General features: G+C 44.7%; 2 protein-coding genes and 1 pseudogene across 11 annotated transcripts in view; 1 reads left to right on the top strand and 2 right to left on the bottom strand.

The window, feature by feature from the left end:
- The window catches only part of DMD (dystrophin), a 2,843,071-nt gene that overhangs the window by 2,799,809 nt on the left and 20,958 nt on the right, over positions 1-22,304 (bottom strand). The window contains exon 1 of one of the 9 annotated variants that reach the window (XM_079909738.1): positions 15,277-15,336. The exons of the other annotated variants lie outside the window; for them this stretch is intronic. The gene's annotated coding sequence lies outside the window, so the exon portion shown is untranslated. Of the gene's footprint in view, positions 1-15,276; positions 15,337-22,304 lie in introns of those variants that run through there. 9 annotated transcript variants of the gene reach the window in all.
- LOC307179911 (melanoma-associated antigen B1-like) lies at positions 10,080-15,940 on the bottom strand. The gene is made up of 2 exons (XM_079909743.1): positions 15,335-15,940; positions 10,080-11,558 (listed from the first exon to the last, which is right to left on the bottom strand). The coding sequence occupies exon 2, from the start codon at positions 11,498-11,500 to the stop codon at positions 10,454-10,456; it is 1,047 nt and encodes a 348-aa protein (XP_079765869.1). The 5' UTR covers positions 11,501-11,558; positions 15,335-15,940; the 3' UTR covers positions 10,080-10,453.
- On the top strand, positions 19,824-20,520 carry LOC307179950 (ubiquitin-conjugating enzyme E2 D3-like; annotated as a pseudogene). Its single transcript has one exon. The product of its transcript is annotated as a ubiquitin-conjugating enzyme E2 D3-like (transcript).

Raw genomic sequence — 22,304 nt, 5'->3', positions numbered from 1 at the left:
AATATTATCAGGCTGTGATAGGTTGAATAATTGGTCTCAGTTCTTCACTTCCCTGAAATAATTACATATATACACCTATCCTATGGCTTCATGTTGGGCAGTGTGTACTTTGATGCCACTGACATTAAGCTTGACATGTGACTTGCTTTGGCCAATATAATGTTAGTGGATATAATGTGAGCAGAACCTTGGCATGTACTTGCTGTATTTGGCTTGGTCCTCTTGGGCTCCAGTGATCTGCCATGAGAAAAACTAAACCCTGGGAAGTTGCTGTTACTTCATCCTGGCCCTCAGAATGAACACATGTGGGGTAGATCTACACCAAATCTACAGACCACAGCCTGAAGCAGAGTTGTCCACAAACCCCACACACCTGTGATTTTGAGAATATGTTTATTGTTGGATGCCAATACATTTTGGAGTGGTTTATTACACAGCATTATTTTGGTGATAGATTACTAAGACATATATAGATATGCTAGATCTCAGTAAAAGACTAAAATGTCTGAGGGAGATGTAGGGGATTAATGGTGATTCCCAGCTTTCTGGAATGGGTAACTGATAGTATCGTGGTGGGATTCTCCTAGGGGAAAGGAAAGAGGAGGAGCAGGTTGGTGAAGATAAAATTATGAGTCTAGATTTGTGACAGATTTCATTTTAAGTACCTGACAGACATCTAAGTGGATGTGTCTTATAGGATTCTGCCAGAACATCACAGTTGAGGAGATAATTATGTGAGGCATTTAAGCAACCAAGATCCCTGTACTACAGGACTGGTCTCATAAGACGTGAGGTCTAGAAAGTCTGGAAATTTTGAATTGAGAGATATCAGCATCCAGACAGTGCTTGAAGCCATGGGAAAGAATGAGGTCTTCCAGGAGTGTTTATACGATGAAAGCAGAGGAGAGACAAAGACATTAATACTTAAGCATGAGACCCCAAAATGGAAGACCACAAGAAGAATAAGAAGAAAGATCAGAAAGATGAGAGTAAAACTGATGGTGAGTAGAATTCCAAAAGCAACCTGGAAGAGTATTTCAAGCACAAAAGGGTAGCCAACCATGTTAAATGCTCTAAAGTAGGATAAAGATCAAAATGTGCTTGGAGTTAAAAAGACTAAATAGCATAAAGAAGTCATTTTTAAAACATGTAGGATTAACTTAAACCTACTCTAAATCCAAGTGAATTTTCAGTTCGAATTTGGCAAAGAAATTTTAAAAGCCAATTGAAAGAATAAATATAGCAAATAGCTGCTGCATTTTGAAATGTATTTTAAGTGTTTAATATTAAAACAGTATTATATTGGTGTCACAATAGACATATCAATAAAACAGACTCTAATTTGTATAAAAATTTTAAGTTAGAGAAATGGTTGCACTCATAAAGTTATATATAAAATGCACAAATCAGGGACTTCTCTGGTGGTCCCTTGGCTAAGACTCTGCACTCCCAATGCAGGGGGCCTGGGTTCAATCCCTGGTCAGGGAACTAGATTCCACATGCCACAACTAAGAACCCATATGCTGCAACTAAAGATCCTGCATGCTGCAATGAAGATCCCGCATGCCACAACCAACACCGGGCACAGCCAAATAAATAAATAAAAAAAATTTTTAAATGCACAAATCAATGTACAGAGTAATCACTTATATTAGAAGAATAATACATGGTAATATATTTGCAAAGTATTATTTTAAAAAGAAAGAGACCTATCTGTTTTATGGCAGGTACTTTATTGCAATTCTATAATATATATTATTGTCATAAATGTATGTATTTCTGAAAGAAAATGCATCAAATTATTAATAATGATTCAACTGAACTGTTAGTAGTTAATTGTTATCTTTAGGTGATGGAATTATAGGTGATAGTTCAATTTCTGTATTAAACTTTTTAAAAATTTCATATGTACCGTAGTGGACATATATCACTTTTATTAAAAATAGAAAATAGTAGCTATGTGAGGTGGTGAGTGTGTTAATTAGATTGATTGTAATGATTATTTCACAGTGTTTTGACATTTTACATATAACAAAACATCGTACACCTTAAATATATACAATTCTTATGTGTCAATTATACCTTAATAAAGCTGAAAAAATAAACATTATATTTTAAAGTACCCAATGAATTTATCACCCAGGAGATCCCTAGTGGTGGTAGTGAAAGGAGTTTCAGTGAAGAAGTAAGAAAGATGGACAGATGTGTTGAGAAGTAAAAGTGAAGGAATTGATAGATCAGTGTAGACCACTAATTTTAATGTAACTTGGCCACCTGGTTAAAAATAAACTTAAAAAATTTCGTGGCATGGTCAAGAGTAAATGTAATAGCATTCTATTTGTCTCAAGGTTCTAGCTGGACTATTACAGTAGATCAGGTAATTAGGCAAGGTCTTTGAGCAGCCAGTGTCCCTGTATAAAAACAAATGCACTCGACTCACAGGACAACCATTCAGGTGATTCACAAGTAAACTCTTGATTTTAATTTGATATGCTTCTAAAAAAATCTGGATATCTAAAAAATCAGATTTGCTGATCACCTAGAAGTAGCACACAGGAAGGAACTGCTAGAATTGTGAGAAACAAAGTTTAACAATAAGTAAGGGGACAAAGAACTATGACTATCAGGAAAAGAAATAAGTAATTTCAAGATATTGATGCTGGTCAATATCAGAGTTGTAAGTTCAATTAACTAGGATGGAAACCGCAGAGCTCTGAATAAGAGCATTGGTAAATAGGGACAGAGAGGATGAAGAAGTGTTTAGGAAGTATATTTGGCGGGACTCTTCCATTTGTGTATGGTGGTATATTAGTTAGGGTTCTTCAAAGAAACAGACCAATAAGAGATCATATATACATATATATATGGCAAGTCTGAAATTCATAGAGCAAGCCAGTAGGTTAGAAACTCAGATGTTACACTCTTGAGTCCAAGGTCTGTATAGCAGGGCAGGCATACTGGAAACTCAGGCAGGGTTTCTGTGTTGCAGTCTTTTTTTTTTTTTTTTTAATACTTACATATTTATTTTGGCTGCGCCGGGTCCTCGTTGTGGCATGCGGGATCTTTAGCCGCGGCATGGGAACTCTTAGTTGCAGCATGTATGTGGGATCTAGTTCCCTGACCAGGGATCGAACCGGGGCCCCCGGAATTGGGAGCACGGAGTCTTAGCCACTGGACCACCAGGGAAGTCCCTGTGTTGCAGTCTTGAGGCTGAATTCCTTCAGGAAGCCTCAGTCCTTGTTCTTGGGGCCCTGAACTGATTGCACGAGGCCCAGTCACACTATGGGTGGTAATCTGCTTTACTCAAAGCCTACAGATGTAACTATTAATCACATCTAAAAAATACCTTACAGTGGACATCTAGATTGATAACTGACTAAACAACTGTGCAGCACAGCCTAGCTAAGATGGCGTACAAAATTAAGAGGTGGGAATGATAGGGAGGAATCTAGACTTGGAAATACGACGCTGCCACTAACTGGGACAAAGAATACAGGAAGAGGACGAATGAGGTTGGGAAAAAAAATAATGTGTTCATCTTTTTTCACATTGAGTTTGAGATATCCTTGAATCAGTCATCGTTGGATTTATGTTTAAAGCTTTGTGGGTAGGTCAGGGCTTGGGATAATAGATCTGGAAGTTAGCAGCAGATAGTTTGCAGTTAGAACTGGAGGAGTGGATGAAGGTACCTGGGGATAGTTGTGGGGAGAAAAAAAATAGTGGACCGGATATGGTAACTTGGGGAGCACCAGTTCCCCAAGGGGTGACGGAAAAGAAGTCCATTGAGGAGGGAGAGAAAAAACAGGTTGAGAGGTAGAAGAACCAGGACAGGGCAGTGTCTTAAAAACTGCAGCAGACAGTGCTGTGCTCGCCAAACCCAATTCTATATTCCTTCTTCTCAGGCACATGGAGAGCTCCATTTTTCAGACCCCTTGAGGCTAACCGAGGATTTATGACTGGTTTCAGCCAATGAAATGGGAGAAGAAGTGATGGGTTTGGCTGAATCAGAGAAGAGCCCTTTAGAGACTCTCTGTCCACTCTCCCCTGCCTCAGTGAATAGGTAAGCCCCAGAGAAAACCCCCAAATGCCCCTCCCTCCCCCATACCCATTGAACATGTAGTGTGGTTGAGAAATAAACCTTTGTTGTGGTAAAACACTGAGATTTCAGGATTAATTTGACACTCTAACATAACCTAGTTTATCTTGACTAATACAGAAGCCAAGGCAGCAGAATATTTTGCAAAGGAGAGAACAGTCACAACAGTCTCACATGCATCAGTGTTCCAGAACAGAGACCCTTCCATGGATTCCCAAATGTGGAATAATTAAGCCAATAAGTCCAAACAATTTAGGGGGTCTCTCAATCATAACAGTCTGACAGGGAACCTGCATTGTCTTTTGGCTTTAGCAAACAAATGTGCTCATCAGATCAATAAAATGTAGAGTTAACTTGAATTGGACATTGACATCACAACACATATACACATTACAGTGTACTAGTCTTGTGGTTTGGCTTGAAATCTTGAGGTGATGACATAAATTCTGATTGAATTATCTTTGCCTTAGTTCTCCATTTATGTTTTGCAAAAAGAGTGGTCTCAATATTTCCCCTTAGTACAAGAGACCCCAATTTATAAACAACTTTATCCTATATATTTAGTTATGAAGTTGATTGTTTAGCGTTCTGGGTGCCCTTTCACAAGTGGAAAGAAATGATAAAGGATGATTAGCTTCCCAGGCCATATCCCACCACCTACAGTGCAGCCAGACTAGAAATGCATATTATTCCAGGACATAATTATGACTTATGTTATTGATTCTAATCAATGAGAAGCAAACTAAATGTCATTTTACATAAGGCACAACAATAGAGTCAAGCAGGAAGCTGTGCCAGATATACATGCATTATACTTGAAAAAGGAGAATTCCAAATTCCAAAAGTACATTGATGTAAAATAAAGGAGGTCCAACTGGCCTAAATGCACACATCTAATCATAGATTCCACATATCTGTATAAATAAAAATGAAATCTCTGATGAGACTAGTAATTATGACATAAAATGTTCCAGCTACAAAACATTAAGCTAAAAAAATCACTTAAAAACTATAAAATATACATGAAAACAATGCTTTGATTAGGCAGCATTTCCAATGTATTCTGGTCCTTCTTCCACATATTACTCTCAAATGAGATCATCACAATCTCTTTTCTTCTCAGATTTATAGAAATTACATTAAGAGGTATCCTTGGATACCAAACAATCCTTAAATCTCACTTAGTCCAAGATGTGGTCAAAGCTGAGTTCCTCAGTTCTTCACTGCTTAGCTATTTACTAATGATAAAACATAAAATCTCTCTCTTTTGAGTTACCTCATTTATCCTATACAAATGGGGAGTGAAGTATTAAGGCTAATAAATTTTTCTGATAACCATGGCTTGTATTTAAACATTAATACTTTTTATTGACCTAATTAATATTAATGGAAATCATCCGATAGTGCTTTAGGGACTACAGAGGTGACAGATTCCCTCTCAGAGGTTAGTATTTCTACATTGTAGTTTTTAAGTGTCAAGGTTATCTATAGGGCCCATATTCTTCCTGTATTAAATGTCAATTAATCCTTCAATGAAAACTCAGCAAAATGCTTTGATAATAAAATAATAGTTAACACATATATAACGCTTATGAATTCGTGGGCACCGTGCTGAATGCCCTACACTTAATTCACAAAATAATCTTATAGTTAGGTATTATTATCATCACAATTTTACAGATAAGAAAAGAGGCACAAAGAGGTTACGGAATTTACCCAAGATTACACAACTAGTAAATGGTAGCGCTGGGATTGAAAGACCAGGTGTCTGGTTCCAGAATCTCACGCTCTTACGTACTACATATCGCCTTTCTAGATGGTGCGAGATAAACGTGCTCCAGAACTATGTTGAAACTCATGAACTATCAGGAACTTATCCTCTGATATAAAATTTCTCTTTATCAATCCACCAGCTGGAGAGAGAATAGTCTATAGGTAATCTTTTTGTTTTCATTCTGTAGGAGAAATAATCATGCGTCACTTCACTCTTCTTTTGTAAATTATTTGCTTATTTTTCCCATTTTAAAGGCTTCCCTAACATCTGTAATTAGAATTTCCCATGCCTTTTGAAGTTTATTTTTCTTAACCTTAAAAATATTTTTAGGAATAGTATGTGTTCCCTGTGGAAGACAAAGAACATAAAAAATTAAAATATGAACTGCTAGCCCTTAATGTACTTATTAGTAAACTTCCACTGCCCAATGAAGAGCCACAAAACGTAGCATCCTAACACAACAACTGTTTGTTCTCATAGATCTACAGGTTGGCTGAGGGGCTCTACTTCACGCTGTAGCTTAGGACCAGAGGGCTGGCTGGGACCCTTTCTAATGGTGATGACAGTTTTAAAATGTGAGGTGGGTCTTATAAGTGCTGTCACAGAAAGATCTTGCAATCACTTCCATTAAGTTACAAGAGCAAGTCACAGAACAATATGTACACTGTGGCCCCTGTGTGTTAAAAATTCAACATATTTTTGTAGCACATCTATGTACAAAGAAGCCTCAAATCAGCTTTAGAATGACACACACCAGACAGTTAATTGTGGTTACTTTTGAAAAGGGGGCTGAATTTTCGAGCAATGTTGTAAGGCGGGAGATTGTGATTTATGTGTGTAAGAAGTTTTTATAAGAAGAATATATATGCTATGATTAGCTCTGTCATTAAAACATTTAAATGAGCCTAAGAGTAGAAATAGTAGTTGTGTATCACTCGGATTAAGTAACTGCTAACTGATGCAACAGAGAAGACCTGATATCTGAATGACTTAACACAACAAAAGTCTGTTTCTTGTGCACATAAAATCTGATGAAGGTTGGCAGAGGCTCACCGCTCACAGATGACTCCGAGATCCCGGCTATGTACGTCGCGTGGCTCCACACCTCAACACGGGCTCTCTCTGTTTGCTGCTGAATGGAAGAGAAAGCACAGAGGTGCCATACTGACTCCCTCGTGCCTTGGTCTGGAGGTGACCCTTCCTAATTACAAGTGGACTGGGAATATAGTCTCCCCAGGAACCCAAGGAGAGCAAGACAGGATGTGGATGAGGTTTGCAGTCTCCCATAAACTGGTGTATAGTGTGTGCTCAATAAAGAGCAACTACTGCAATTGCTTATGACAACAACCCTCTTAGTTAGTTGGAGGAGTTTCTGAGAAGGCCAAATTTACCTTGAAATTCACCAAGTTTTTCTTGTGCATACTATGTAAGACATGTTTTCAAATACAGGATTCCATCTAATTTCCAAAAGTACCCTGTACATCTCAGCAGAGAGGGCTTTCACCAGTACCTTTCCGCATTGCCAATTGCAATAACCTGTGAAATCTCAGTAGGCTGGGAATTTTCTCCTAACTTTTGGTTGCATGGTCAAAATCATAGCCACCCATCACCTGACTGACATACCTGAACACCCGAACAGGTGCCATTAAGCATATTGAACAAACAGCATCTCCCCTGGGACCGATACAGACAAGGATTACTGGGAGGATGGTGAATTACTTTTCCTTGTTATTCAAAGCTAGCATGTCTGACAAAGAACCATTTTCCACCTCCGAGAAGGACTCCAAGATGGGTTTTTAGGAATTCAGCCTCAGCAGATGTTTGTTTACACAGTGATTTCCTTGGTCCCTCCTCCTTTACCACTTAGGAAGAAGGCTTTGCTTTTGGACCCCTTAATTAAGTTCACTCATCAGTGTATGGATTCAGTGGCCAGATTCAAAGAAGACACTTCATTAAAATCCTACTGCAAATATCACGTTGTTTCAAACAAGGCCTCCCTAGCCTTGGGGTTATAAGCCAAGGCCCTGTAGAGTCCATACCAAATCAGAGTCTCGTCACCAGCAGGCTTGCAAACACTGAGAATGTGGTGGAGGCACCCAGTGGGGATGAGGAGGTGTGTAAACGTCACTGTCTGAAGTGAACAGATACATGGAAAGGGCAGCTGCTGTCCCAGGGGTCCATGGTGACGAACGGGATCTGCGGGGAGTCGGGATGCTCCGAGTCAGGGGAGGGCAGGGCATATGGGCTGTCCGTTCCTCCGGGAGCTGAGTGCAGCCTCCAGAGGAAGATGCAGAGAAGAGCTGGCCAGCAGGTCAGCTTCCAGTCTGGACACGAGGGCACACTGGGGAAGACCCAGGGGCAGGGCGCTGTGATGCCACAAAGTGCTGGGACTGGACCCCCGTGCCGGGACCGGGGCAATCAGCTCTCAGGGAAGCCTGGGGCGAGGGGCAGGAGGATCCTAGGTAAACGAAGCCCACAGACAATCCCCAAATGGTGTCTGATTCTCATGTTCACCTTCCTTCTTTAGGCCTGCTTTTAATATTTTGGCTACAAGTTCCTCTTTCTTATTGCCTGAGAGACGTCACGGAGCAGTGAGAGGAGAAATGGATTAAGAGACAGAAGGGCTGCCTCAGGCTGGGAGGAGTGGAACAGTATGGGCTCTGGAGGAATTCAGACCGGGCTGTACTCCCGGTTCTGTCACTTTACCAGTCCGGAGAATACTGCAAGTTCTTTGTCTGCCAAGTGGGTTTGATAAGCCTCATCTTATAGAACTGTCGGAACATATGTGATATATGTAAAGCACCTGGCACAGTGGCTGGCGATGTCTGGGTCTTTCATGCATGGCAGTTAATATGATGCTTATTTTCATACCAGAAGAGACTGGTCTTCTCTGTCCTAGAGATACCCTCATCTCTAGGAATTTTTCATTTTATCCAGGAGATGTCAGAGACTATGCGGGCCTCTAGGACAAAGAAAGCTGAATTAACCAAAGTGCTCCTTAGCAAGTAACCCTGAGTACATTTTCCCTATCAGAGAATATGTTGTTTCATTTGTGGAGGCAGGGGTTCCACCAGGATGCAAATCAAACCTTATAGAATTTGTGTCAAGGACCAATAATTCCCCTGCCTCCCAAACCCGTCCCCCCAACCGATTTTCATGTGTTTCATCACCACCAAAATCTGGGCCCATTTAGGAGTTCTGCCAGATTACACTCAAGACAAACAAATCTCATATATTAACGCATATATGTGGAATCTAGATAACTGGTACAGTTGAACATCTTTGCAGGGCAGGAACAGAGACGCAGACATAGAGAACGGACATGTGGACACGGGGGAAGGCGGGGTGGCATGAATTGGGAGATTAGGATTGACCTATGTACACTACCATGTGTCAAATAGACAGCTAGTGGGAACCTGCTGTACAGCACAGGGAGCTCAGCTTGGTGCTCTGTGACCACCTAGATGGGTGGGGGGAAGTCCAGCAGGGAGGGGATATATGTATACGTGTAGATGATTCACTTCGTTGCACAGCAGAAACACAACATTGTAAAGCAATTATACTCCAATTAAAAAAACCCGGTAACTAATTAATGGAGCGGGCTGGGGCTCCTCCAACCCAGGGCACAGAGTGCCAGCACAGGGGCTTCTCAGCATCCCACCACAAAGGAGACAATATGCATAAAACACCTGGTTTGTTTGTGCACCGTGTTCACCTGCACCGGGGCAAAAGCACTGGACCCCTGCTCACCATTATCACAGCCTCATCTAGCCCACCACGCAGCCAACTTAAAATTACCTCCCAAGGAGGAATTTGCAAAATAACCTAAACCTCAAAGTGTTCTGGCTAAGAGAATTTATACTTCACTGCTCTCATCTGGACTCTCTCCCCACCATCCTCACTGGGTTTTTTCATCACACCACCTTCCTTATATAATAGCTGCTCTTATACTCTCAACATCTACAGGCAGGTGCAGGGTCTTTTTTATCTTAGCATCATCACTACCAGCACAGAACCTTCCAAAGAGCAGATGCTCAATTACAGATGGGAATCAATGAGGCACTGAGTGAGGAATGTAACTTATTACTATTTAATTTTGTCGGCATTCTTGAATAAGCTAAGGACATCTAGGTGTATATCTTTGAATTTTACAAAGAGAAAGACAAAGGTGAATAAGACAAACCAAAATTTGACTAAACTTTACTTTGCTTTTCATTTTAAAACCACAGCATTCTTTCACATTTCCAAGAAAATTCCTATTCCAATGCCATATTATCTCAGTCCAGAACCCCAACCCCAGAAAGATGCAAGGAGTTTTCACATCGTACTACACAGTACCTAAACTCTTACGCTTAAACCTGATAAACAACAACAAATATGTGATCCATGTCATTTATAAACTTGGATTCTGAATCTAAAGAAACATTCTAGTGAAAGAAACAACATTTGAAAGATACTAGTGTAAAACAGGAACACAAAGAAGATATATATTATGATCTTTCCAGCCCCAGCTTAGCCTCTCACTACTGAAAAGGTTGGCAGCGTTGGTCAAACACAAAGTGAAGAAGCTGCCTCAGACCTCACTAAGGGTGGGAGGAACTGCTAGACATGACCTTGGAAGGCGCACTGGCCTTGACTCGAGTACCAGCCCTGGCTGCAGCTCGGGCTCGGGCTCGGGCTTGGGCTCTCTCTTCCTCATCTCTCAAAGCCTTTTCATAATGGGCTGGAAAGGCACTGGGGACGGTACCAGTGATCCTGGCCACAAACTCCAGGACTTCCATCTTGGTGGTTTCAGCGCGGGCTCTCCGGCCCCACAGGAACTCATAGCGCGGGGGATCGCTGTCGCACACCTGACGACACACCAGGTACTTTTCCTGCACCAGATCTTCTGTGATAAGCTTCCTGGGCTCCCCAAAGATTATGTGACACCTTCCAACATAAACACCCAAAACATTCAGGTATTTCCAGATCTCCTCCTCAGAGGCGCGGTCGCCACGCAAGAAGATCACACCGAGGAGAAGCATCAGAAGCCCATTCTTCTGAAACCGCCCGCCACTGCTCTGACGCCCATCATCGCTGACATGTAGCTTGCTGACAAGGGTATAGGAATCACCACCCGGCTTGACTTCCTTCAACTCAAGACCAAAGATCAGCTGAACGCACTCAGCAGCTCTCCTGAGGATCTCAGGGAACTTCCCCTTGTACCTTTTGTTCACAAGCTTCAGCAAGTCTGCCTTTATAATGGGCTCTTCCATTGTATACTTCTCCAGCAGGAATTCTATCAACATTCCCACCTTCTTGATCAGAGGATCTCTCTGAAAGCTCTCACTGGAGGCTGAGGCGCGGGAGGAACTTTTCCTTGCCTGAACCGGGCCCTTGGCACGCACATCAGATCCTGGGCCTGAAACCCCTGCAGCACGAGAGCTAGTGGCTGGGGCTCCCTGAGGCTCCTGGCGAGTGCCAGCAGCAGGGGAGCTCGGGGGAGTACCCCGAGAAAGAGAAGAGGAGCACGAGGGCGACTCTTCTCTCTGTGCTGCAGTGGCCTGAGCACCCCCGAGATTCTGGGTCTCCCTCCGGGCCTGGTGGCGCTTCTCACGGGCACGGAGCTTACTCTTCTGGCCCCGAGGCATGACTATGGGCAGGGACAGCAAGCGGGGGAGTGGGCAGGAGAGCAGGTGATGCTGGAACCTGGAGGAGGGAAGGTGAGAGGGTGTGAGCACCTTCAGCAGGGAGGTCCCACCCTGACTTGAAGAAGGCCGCTCTGCACGTTTCCTTGAGGGCACTGCTCTAGGAACCACTAGGCTCTTGTTCTAGGTCAGCCTGTCCCCTGAGAACCCAGGGTAAGAAGCGAGAGTGAGTGAGCCTCAGGCTACAGCCTGCCAGCCCTGCCTGTGGCTGACGGCGGTGACCACAGATCCTGGTAGGGTAGGCCCTCTCTGGGTTCCAAGGGTCCCTTTCGTTCACAAACAGGATTGTCACATCGACTCTTGGTAGGGCCGGGACCTCTTTCCTGTGCTGCTCTAAAGGTGACACCTCAAAGCTCCCTGGGGCCCACGAGAAGGAACTGAGTCATGGACACTGTCGGGGTGCACAGCGCTGACACTTCTGTGGGAGCTGCTCTGTCCTGAACTTGTTGGTCCTCAACCATTCAGCGTCCTCATCTTGTCGATACCAAGGGTCTGGGACCCCTCCTGCTGCCCCTGGTGCGGCACCTTCAGACGAAGGATCTCGTCTCCCTTAGAAATGATACAAAGAAATGAGGAGCCTCCGCCTGACAACCATGCTCCGGGCCTTCAAGGTCTGAGCAGAGGCCTGGGCAGGACTCTTTATTATGCCTTTGATTCGGTGGAAGGGGGGTGTGCTACCTTCAGTCGTCAATCACAGTCCCCACTGGGTCTCCTGGGAGGATCTGGGGGCTCCTTTCTCTCTTGACTTGAGGACATTTCCTCACAGTACGGCCCACAGCTCCCTGAGACCGAACAGTGGAAGTGACGATGGCCTTACCTGGCCACAGCGCCCCTAGTCTCCAGAGGCTGAAAGCTGCAGCAGGCAGGCTGAGGCCCTATAACGTGTGGTCCTCCCTCACGGTCCCCATTTCTCACTCAGGGGAGGGTCTATGGTTCCTCCCTCTGCTGACCCATCACACCAAGATGCTGACTTCCCTGTGAGTTCCGAGTGGGGAACTGATGGGCACTTGTGCCTCACATCTGTGCCTGGGGGCGCCTCTAGGAACGACAGTGGAGAGGGACTCTGCGCGGTCCCCGCTGGCACGGGGTGGACTTCCCCCCACAGTCCTCAGCATCTTCTCCGTGAGTCCTGGCAAATCCCGGAAATCCTCCCTCCGCTGATCTGAGTTCGCTTGCATTACATTAAGATTCTCACCTTCCTGAGATCCCCAAGATGAAAGAAAGGGTGAGCCACTGCCAGTCACCCCCGCCCATGCCCTCCCTGGGTTGGTAGCAGGGGCTGGACTCCGCGGGACCCCACTGTTGCGGCATCGTTGGCCTCTTCCGCCCTCACTCAGACGGCATCTACGCTCCTCCCTCAGCCCACCTGAGTCTTCTGGCCTCAGATCAAGGCCCACATCTGCCTGGGTCCCTGGGGCCCGAAGTGAGGGGTGACACATCAGGCTACCTCTACCTGGGGTTTCCCAGGGTTGAGGGGGGTGGGAGTTTGTGGGCCCCCACTGCTTTAGGTGGGTGTGCATCTACATCATCCCTCAGTGTCCTCACCCTGACGCACAGCAGGACTTGGACATCCTCTGTGTCTTGACTTGACGTCTATCCCCTCACACTAAGGCCCCCAACTCCCCGAGACCCGCTAGAAAGAAAATTTTCTTGTCTCTCTAGCTACAACTGTGTGTGGACTTGCAATGCTGACAGGCAGGAAGAGATTCTGTGGCCCTCACTATTGTGGTGTAGGTGGTCCCCTCAATTCTCAGGGTCCTCTCCTTGGTTCCTGGCATTACCTGGAAATCCTCTGGCTGCTCACCTGAGCCCATACTCCCATCAAGGAGGTTCCTCACCTCCCTGCCATGGTCCGGGAAAACGTGAGTGATATTCATCAGGTCACCATGCCTGAGTCTCCCTCCCAGGTCTGAGAGTAGGGATGAGATTCTATGTGGTTCACTTCTTTCTGGGTGGGGCTCCCTCACGTTCACTCGGTGTTACCACCTTGACTCTCGTTAGGAACCAGGCTTCTTCCCTATGTTGAATGAGGCCTCTCCCATTAGACCCAAACCCTGACGTCCCTGAGACCACCCTTGGAGGAACTGAGAGGGCAATTCAGCCTGAGAGCTCTAAACCTGGCTTCCCAGGGTGAAGGCAGAGGTGGCACTTTGTGGGGTCTCCTCTGTTCTGGGGGAGTCGGTTGTCTCATTCCTCACATAGAATTTGTGCCTTGACATCGATCATGGCCTGGGACTCCCCTTCTTCTGCTGAACCGGGAAGCCAGCCCTTAAAGCAAGGCCCTCATCTCCCTCAGACCCCACAGGCAGAAGTTAGGGGGCACCTGAGCCTGCCAGCTCTGCCCTGGGCCTCCCGGGGCTAACGGCAGGGGCGGCATGAGATGCAGCTCTCTCCACTGTGTATGGAGCAGTCTCCATTTCCTCACTCAGGATCTTCACCTTGACTCTGCACCCTGCCTGGGACTTTGCCCTCTGCTGACGTGAGCCCATGACCGTCAGAAAAGGTCCTCATCTTCCTGGGACCTGAGCTTACAGTCAGAGTGAGCCTCATTCTGCCAAAGCTGATCTGGGGCTCGGCTACGCCTGGTAACAGCAAGGGTGGGACTCTCCGACCCCACTGTTCTGGAGTTGGTGGCTCCCTCAGTCCTCATTCAGGACTCTGGCGTCCAGTCCGGGTAGGGTTTGGGATTCCTCCCTCCACTGACCCGAATCTACATGCCTCAGACCGCAGCTCTCACCTCCTTGAGTAGCTAGAAGAGAAGTCGGGGGCTCCACATCCCGGCTACCTTATCTGGGGACTCCCAGGTGTGAGAGCAGGGCTGCTGATTTGTGCAGTTCCCTGTTTTCACGAGAGGTCTGCTTACTAACACTGATGGTCCTACCTCTGCTTCTTTTAGGGCCAAGTCTCCTCCCTAAGCTTAATGGGGTTGCCTTATCTATCTATCCATCCACCCATCCATCCATCCATCCATCCAACTACCTCTTGTTTTACATTTCACACCCTTTACGCATTTACTTCGTAACTGGTAGTTTGTATCTCTTAATTGTCCTCACCTAATTTCTCTCCTCCCCCAACCACTTTTGCTCTCTGTATCCATAACTGTTTCTGTTCTGTTGTTTGTTCATTTGTTTTGTGTTTCAGCTTCCACATGTAAGTGAAATCATACAGTATTTGTTTTTCTCTGTCTGACTTATTTCACTTAGCGTACAGAACACCCCCTTGGTCCACGCCCCCGCCCTTTCTTTTTGGCCGCACCATGTGGCATGTGGGATCTTTGTTCCCCCACCAGGGATCGAAGGTGCGCCCGCTGCAGTGGAAGCGAGGAGTCTTAACCACTGGACCGCCAGGGAAGTCCTGCCCCCTTTCCATAAAGGCCTTTCTCTACCCGAACGTCCCCTAGCCCCCAACCCCACTTCCCACCCCAGGCAAAAATGAGGGGTTCTCTCAGCCTGAATTACTCTAGGCCATCGCGCGAGTGAAGGCGGGAGGGGGCCCCGTGCAGTCACGCCTTTCGGAAGGAGGGACCCTCGTCAGCTCTGAAGGTCCCACTTTTCACCTGCTGGGGACAAGACTACACCCTTTGCCTAAGAAGCCGCCCCCTCTAGACAAAGGCCCTCCACTCTCTGAGGCCCTCCAGACGGCAACTCCTCTGGCATATACGTCAGATCAGGGTCCCACGCTGCTGATGGCAGGCAGGGGCGGGAGGCGGGGGGGGTTACCTTTGTTAAGTGGGGAGAGGGGAGGGAAGGTCCCTTCAGGCTACATTCAGGTCCTCACCGTGGCTCCGGACGAGTCCCGAAAACCCACGCTCGGACGAACAAACGCCGCGGCTCCCGGTCAGGCTCCTCACTTCCGAAGCGGAAATCCGGGGGAGCCGCATCCGGCGCTGCGTGGGGTCTCCGAGGGCTGACGGTAGGGGCGGGACTCTGCGGGAACGCCCACTGTTCAGGGGTCAGCGGTCCCTGTGTCCTGCTGGTGCCGTCTATCAGAGCCCGGGACCCCTCCCTCTATGGTCCTGGGTCCTCCAGCCTCCGAACCAAGCCCTCACCTCCCCGAGGCCCTAGTGGGGGGAAGTCAGGGCGCTGCTCCGACCATCTCTGCCTGACAAGACGGGCGCCACCCTGTGAGCCTCCCTCCTTGGGGGAGAGACCCCCTCATTAGCACTGAGGGTCCTCACCTTGACTCTGGTTATGGCCAAGACGTCCCCCTCTGCAGAACTGGAGTCTGATCCTGCTAGATGAGGCCCTTCCCTCCCTGAGATCACTCTGGTGGAATGAGGGGATGACTCAGCAGTAGCTCTTCTGGGTCTCCCAGGGCTAAGAACTGTACAGAATTCTATTTGGCCCCCTCTGCTTTTGGGGGTCCCCTCATAACACTCAGCATCGTCACATGAATTCTTGTTAGGGCTCAGGTCTCTATCTCTCTCTCTGCAAAACTGAGACCAACCCCATTAGACAGAGACCCTCACCTCACTGAGACTTTCCAGGCTGAAATCAACCTGACATCTATGGCCAGAGCTTCCCGGGGATGACAGCATCAGAGATTTTTCCGGGGCCTCCTTTTATGCTGTGCGTGCTACCCTTAGTCCACATTCAGATCCTCACCTTGACACATGATCAATCCTGTAACTCCACTCTCTGCTTTCCTGAAGCTGCTTGTCTTACATCAAGGTCCTACTCTCCTAAGAATTCCAAGTTAAAAGTCAGGGTGATCCTCATATGACCACAGTGAATTAACTGACTCATGATCAGCCTCAGGCTGGGAGGAGTGGAATGGCGCGAGCTCTGGACAAATTCAGACCAGAGGTCCAGTCCCAGCCATGTGACCTATTAGCTGTGTGAACTCAGGTCCATCACCAAGCTCTGTGAGCCTCAGGTGAAGTGGCTTTGTTAAGCCCTATTTTGCAGGGCTAGTGGCATGCAGGTAATGTATGTAAAACACCTGGCACAGCGCCTGGACCACATTGAGACTTTACACAATGTCTGTTTTTACCATGATTATGATTATTTTGGCTGCAGACGATACCACCCACCCTGAAGGAATTTTTAAATCCAGGAGATATCAGAATATGTGGCATTCTAGGACATGGAACACCAAATCAGTCCAAAGTGCTGTTTACAAAGAATCTTTAATTTCCCCAATAAATCAAATATGAAAATTACATTTTCCTTCCAACTGAATGAAATTCAAATATTCTAGAATTTGCTTCCAAGACTAACTCTTTCTTCCTTCCAAGCTGCCCTTTCATCTAAACAACCCCTATCGTCATTAATTTTACCGTCACCGAAAATGTACACCTCCCGTAGACTTTGCGGAATTACAACCAAAAAAAAAAAAAAAAAACTGAATGCGAATGCCCTTTTAATAGAATGGGCTCTGACTCCTTGTCCCCCAGCAAAGAGTATCAGCCCACTGGCTTCTGAGTTTCCAGTTTCAGACTACTGTCACCTTTATTTCAAAGACACTCCTTGGAGATGATGTGCATAAAACACCTAGGTTGTGCACTGTGTTCACCTGCACTGGGACAGGAGCACGGGGCACGTTCCATCCCTGCCCTGGGTGGAGATTTCTCTCTGGTTTACTCATGATTTCAAAGTAACTGTTAAGGGCAGTTTTCCATTCCAGGCTTAAGTCTCTCAACTCTGAGACCCACCATCTGAGGGTCTGACCCCTGTTCAGTGTTTCCACAGCCTCACTGGCTGGCTCACCATACGGCCTAACTTAAAATTATCTCCCACTGCAGGACTTTTATATTGTCCTAAAGTCTCAAAGTGCCTTGCATCAGGACATTTACACTAGACTCCTCATGAGGAACCCCTCAACCCCCACTTCTTACCCCTGATTTTTATTGGGCCTTTAGATCTTCGTTCACCAGCTGCTTTCTATGAATGCTGCTCTTAGACTCTAGAATTCTACAGGCAGGGGTTGGGTCTATGTTTCTTAGCATCCCCAGTACCATCCAAAAGCCTTCTGAAGAGCAGACGCTAAATTGATATTTGAACAATTAAAGATCAGGGCTTCCCTGGTGGCACAGTGGTTAAGAATCCGCCTGCCAATGCAGGGGACACGGGTTCGAGCCCTGGTCCGGGAAGATCCCACATACCGCGGAGCAACTAAGCCCGTGTGCCACAGCTACTGAGCCTGTGCTCTAGAGCCCGCGAGCCACAACTGCTGAAGCCCACGTGCCACAACTACTGAAGCCCACGTGCCTAGAGCCCGTGCTCTGCAACGAGAAGCCACCGCAGTGAGGAGCCCACGCACCACAATGAAGAGTAGACCCACTCACCGCAACTAAAGAAAGCCCTTGCAGCAACCAAGACCCAACGCAGCTAAAAATTAATAAATTAAAAAAAAAGAGCACGTGTGCAAGAAGGCAAAATACCGTGATTTCACTTCTCCCACATTCTTAAATAAGCTAACCGAATCCAGGTATATATACTTCAATTTTACAAAGAAAGACTAAAAGGAATAAAACAAACCAAGAAGTGAATACCTCTTGTTTTTTTTTCTGTATCTCATGATCACACAGACTTTACTGTGGAATAATTTCCTTTTTCACAAAAAATCCATATTCCAATGTTCCAAATGACAAGAAATGATTCGAGGATTTCCAGTTTGTGTTACATAATACCAAAATTCTTATTTCTCAACCTGATAAGCTGCACTAAATGTGTGAGTCATGTCATTAATAAACTTAGACTCTGAAGCTAAACACATCTTTAATTGAAAGGAACAACATTTAAAAATAGAAAAAAGAAAAATCTCCGATTTGTGCATATTGTCTAGGAACACAAATATATTATATGTTGTGTTCCCATGAGCCACACCTTGGTCCTCCACTAGTTGGAAGACTGACTGCTTTCTTTAAATACAATGTGAAGTATCCGCTCAGCCTTCACTAGGGACTGGAGGAGCTTTGGGACATGCCCTGGAACACCCACTGGCCAGCGTAGCAGTATGAGCCCTGGCTGCAGCTCTGGCTCAGGCTCTCTCTTCCTCATCTCTCAAAGCCTCTTCATACCAGGATGGGAAGGCACTGGGCTTGGTATCATTGACATTAGCCCCAAACTCACACATTCTTTTATATATCTATATCCATAACTATCCTGGAAGCACCCCATACTAGTTTACAAAGATCATGCTCATTCTTTTTTATAGCTACATAGTATAGTGCTCCACTCTGTGAATATACCATGTTTTTATCAATTAATATATTCACGGACATTGCAGTATTTTTACATTGTTGTGGATGTGCCTTTGGGGTTAATTTCTGAAAAATTGGAGTTACTGGCTCAAATGTAAATGCATATTTCCTTTTGTTGTATCGCCAAATTCTGTTTATGTTCTAATCTCATTCTTTGACGTGTAGCTGTCCAGCTACACGTCAAAGAATGAGATTAGAACATTCTCTAACATTACATACAAAAATATACTCAAAACCAATTGAAGACCTAAATATACGAGTGGAAACCATAATGCTCCTAGAAGATAACATGGGTGGAACACTCTTTGACATAAATCATAGCAATATTTTTTTAGATCTGTCTCCTAAAGCAAAGGAAATAAAAGCAGAAGCAAACAAATGGAATATAATTAAAGTTAAAAGCTTTTGCACAGCAAAGGAAACCACTGACAAAATGAAAAGACAACCTGTGGAATGGGAGAAAATATTTGAAAATGATATGCTCAATAAGGGGTTAACATCCAAAATATATAAACAGCTCATATAACTCAACAGTTAAAAAAAACCCCAAATAACCCAATCGAAAAAATGGGCAGAAGACCTAAATAGACATTTTTCCAAAGAAGACATACAGGTGGCCAACAGGCAAATGAAAAGATGGTCAACATCATTAATCATCAGATAAATGCAAATTAAAACTACCATGAGGTATTACCTCACACCTATCAGAATGGCCATCATCAAAAAGAACAGAAATAACAAATGCTGGCAAGCACGTGGAGATCTGTACACTATTGGTGGGAATGTAAATAGGTGTAGCCACTGTGGAAAACAGTATGGAGGTTCCTCCAGAAACTAAAAATAGAGCTACCATATGACCCAGCGATTCCACTCCTGGGTATGTATCCAAAAGAAACAAACAAACAAACAAAAAACAACAACCCCACCCCCTCACTAAGTTGGATGGTCTCCTTCAGGTTCTCGATGGTTCTCTGAGTCTAAGGGTTTCCACCGCTCATCTACCCTTCCCCCCAGCTTCGTCTACATGCCTCTGACCCCACCCTCCCAGTCCAACCTCTCTGTTTAGTAAGAAGGTGCCTGTGTCTGGCAGAGCCAGGATAGGATGAAAAGACTCCTTCCTAGCCGCCCGGATAATCAAGAGTTTTGACCGGATCTTTGAGCACACACCAGGACTGTGAGGGGCCAGAGGAAAAGCACAGACTATGGTGCTGAAAGGGATTAATAAGGAACTTAGTGATTTGGCCCGTGACCCTCCAGCACACTGCTCTGCAGGTCCAGCTGGGGATAGTATGTTTCATTGGCAAGCCACAATTATGGAAGCTAATGAAAACCCATATCAAGGTGGTGTATTCCTTTTGACAATTCATTTTCCTACAGACTACCCCTTCAAACTACCAAAGGTTGCATTTGCAACAAGAATTTATCATTCAGACATTAACACTAATGGCAGCATTTGTCTCAATATTCTAAGATCACAGTGGTCTCCTCCTTTAATTGTTTCTAACGTTCTTTCATCCATTTGTTCACTGCTATATGATCCAGACCCAGATGACCCCCCCTAGTGCCATAGACTGCATGGATCTATAAAACAGAGAGAGAGAAGTACAAAAGAATTTCTCAGGAACGGACTCAGAAGTATGCCAGGTATGCTACCTTAAAGTCAGAATAACCTGCATTATAGCCAGAATAAACTTTAAATTACTGTTAAAAAAGGAAAAAAACACTAATTCGAAAAGATGCACGCACCCCAATGTTCATAGCAACATTACTGACAATTGCCAAGATGTATATACCACATCTTCTTTATACACACACACGCGTGCACACACACACACACACACACACACACAATGGAATACTAGTCAGCCACAAAAAAAGAACGAACTTTTGCCATTTTGCAACAACATGGATGGAGTTGGAGGGTATTATGCTAAGTGAAATAAGAGATAGAGGAAGAAAAACGCTGTATGATACCACTTATATGGAGAATTTCAAAAATAAAGCAAACTAGGGAAATATGACAGACTCACAGATATAGAGAACAAACTAGTGGTTACCAGTGGGAAGAGGGAAGGGGGAGGGGCAGGGGAAGGATAGGGGATTAAGAAATACAAAATACTATGTATAAAATAAATAAGCGGGTTTCCCTGGTGGCGCAGTGGTTCAGAGTCCGCCTGCCGATGCAGGGGACACGGGATCGTGCCCCGGTCCGGGAAGATCCCACATGCCGCGGAGCGGCTGGGCCCGTGAGCCATGGCCACCGAGCCTGCGCGTCTGGAGCCTGTGCTCCGCAACGGGAGAGGCCACAACAGTGAGAGGCCGGCGTGCCGCAAAAAAATAAAAATAAAATAGAAATAAATAAGCTACAAAGATATATTGCACAACAAACGGTATATAGCCAGTATTTTATAATAACTGTAAATGGAATATAACCTTTAAAAATTGTGAATCACTCTGTTGTGTACATGAAACTTATAAAATATTGTACATCAACTATACCTCAATTAAAAAAGATCTACTCTCTTAACAACTTTCAAATATACAATACAGTATTATTAACTATAGTCGCCATGCTGTACATTACAGCCCCAGGACTTCTTTATTTTGTAAATGGTTTGTACCGTTTGGCCATTTACACCCATTTCATCCATCCTCCACCCCACACCTGTGGCAACCACCAATCTGTTCTCTGGGTGTTTTTTTTTTTAAATTTCCACATATAAGTGAGATCATATAGTATTTGTCTTTGTCTGTCCCTCTGTGTTATTGCAAATGGCAGGATTTCCTTTTTTTTTTTTTAAATGGCTGAATAATATCCGAGGGAGAGTGAGAGTATGACTGTGTGTGTGAGTGTGTGTGTATCACATTTTCTTTATCCATTCATCCATCAATGAACACTTACGTTGTTTTCATGTCTTGGTTATGGTAAATAAATGAATATGGGGGGGTGCAGATATCTTTTCAAAAAAGTTGTTGTTCTCTTTTCCTTCAGATAAATTTCCGGGAGTGGAATTGCTGGATCGCACGGTAGTTCTATTTTCAATATTTTGATGAACCTCTATACTGTTTTCCATAGTGGTTGCATCAATTTACAGTCCCATAAACTCATATTTTCTTGAATAATTTAAGCACATCCTAAATGCAAAAGGTATATATCTTTTCCTGACTTTAAAAGGTGTATATCTTTTAAATTTTGGAAAAGAAAGACTGAATGGAGTACACCAAACCCATAGGTGAACAATTTTAATTTGTTTTCTCTATCTTCTTATCCTATTTTACTGGGGAGTTCTTTTACATTACCAAGGATATCCCTATTCCAATTCCATGCAGTCTTGCTCTGGATCACATCGATGATTTAAAAATTTTCAATTTGTATTTCAAAAAACAAAATTCTTACTTCTAAATCTGATAAAGAGCAATAAGTGTGTGCCCATGTCATTCATAAGCTTGTTCTGAATCTAAATAAACTTTCTTTTGAAAAGAAGATCACTTGAAAATTACCAAAAAAATAAGCCAACAGGAATTTATGCATATCAGGAACAC

This window comes from Stenella coeruleoalba (genome assembly GCF_951394435.1).
Source record: "Stenella coeruleoalba genome assembly, chromosome: X".
Lineage (NCBI taxonomy): Eukaryota > Metazoa > Chordata > Mammalia > Artiodactyla > Delphinidae > Stenella > Stenella coeruleoalba.
Note: the sequence above shows the minus strand (reverse complement) of the source record. Positions and strands in the feature narration are given on the sequence as shown.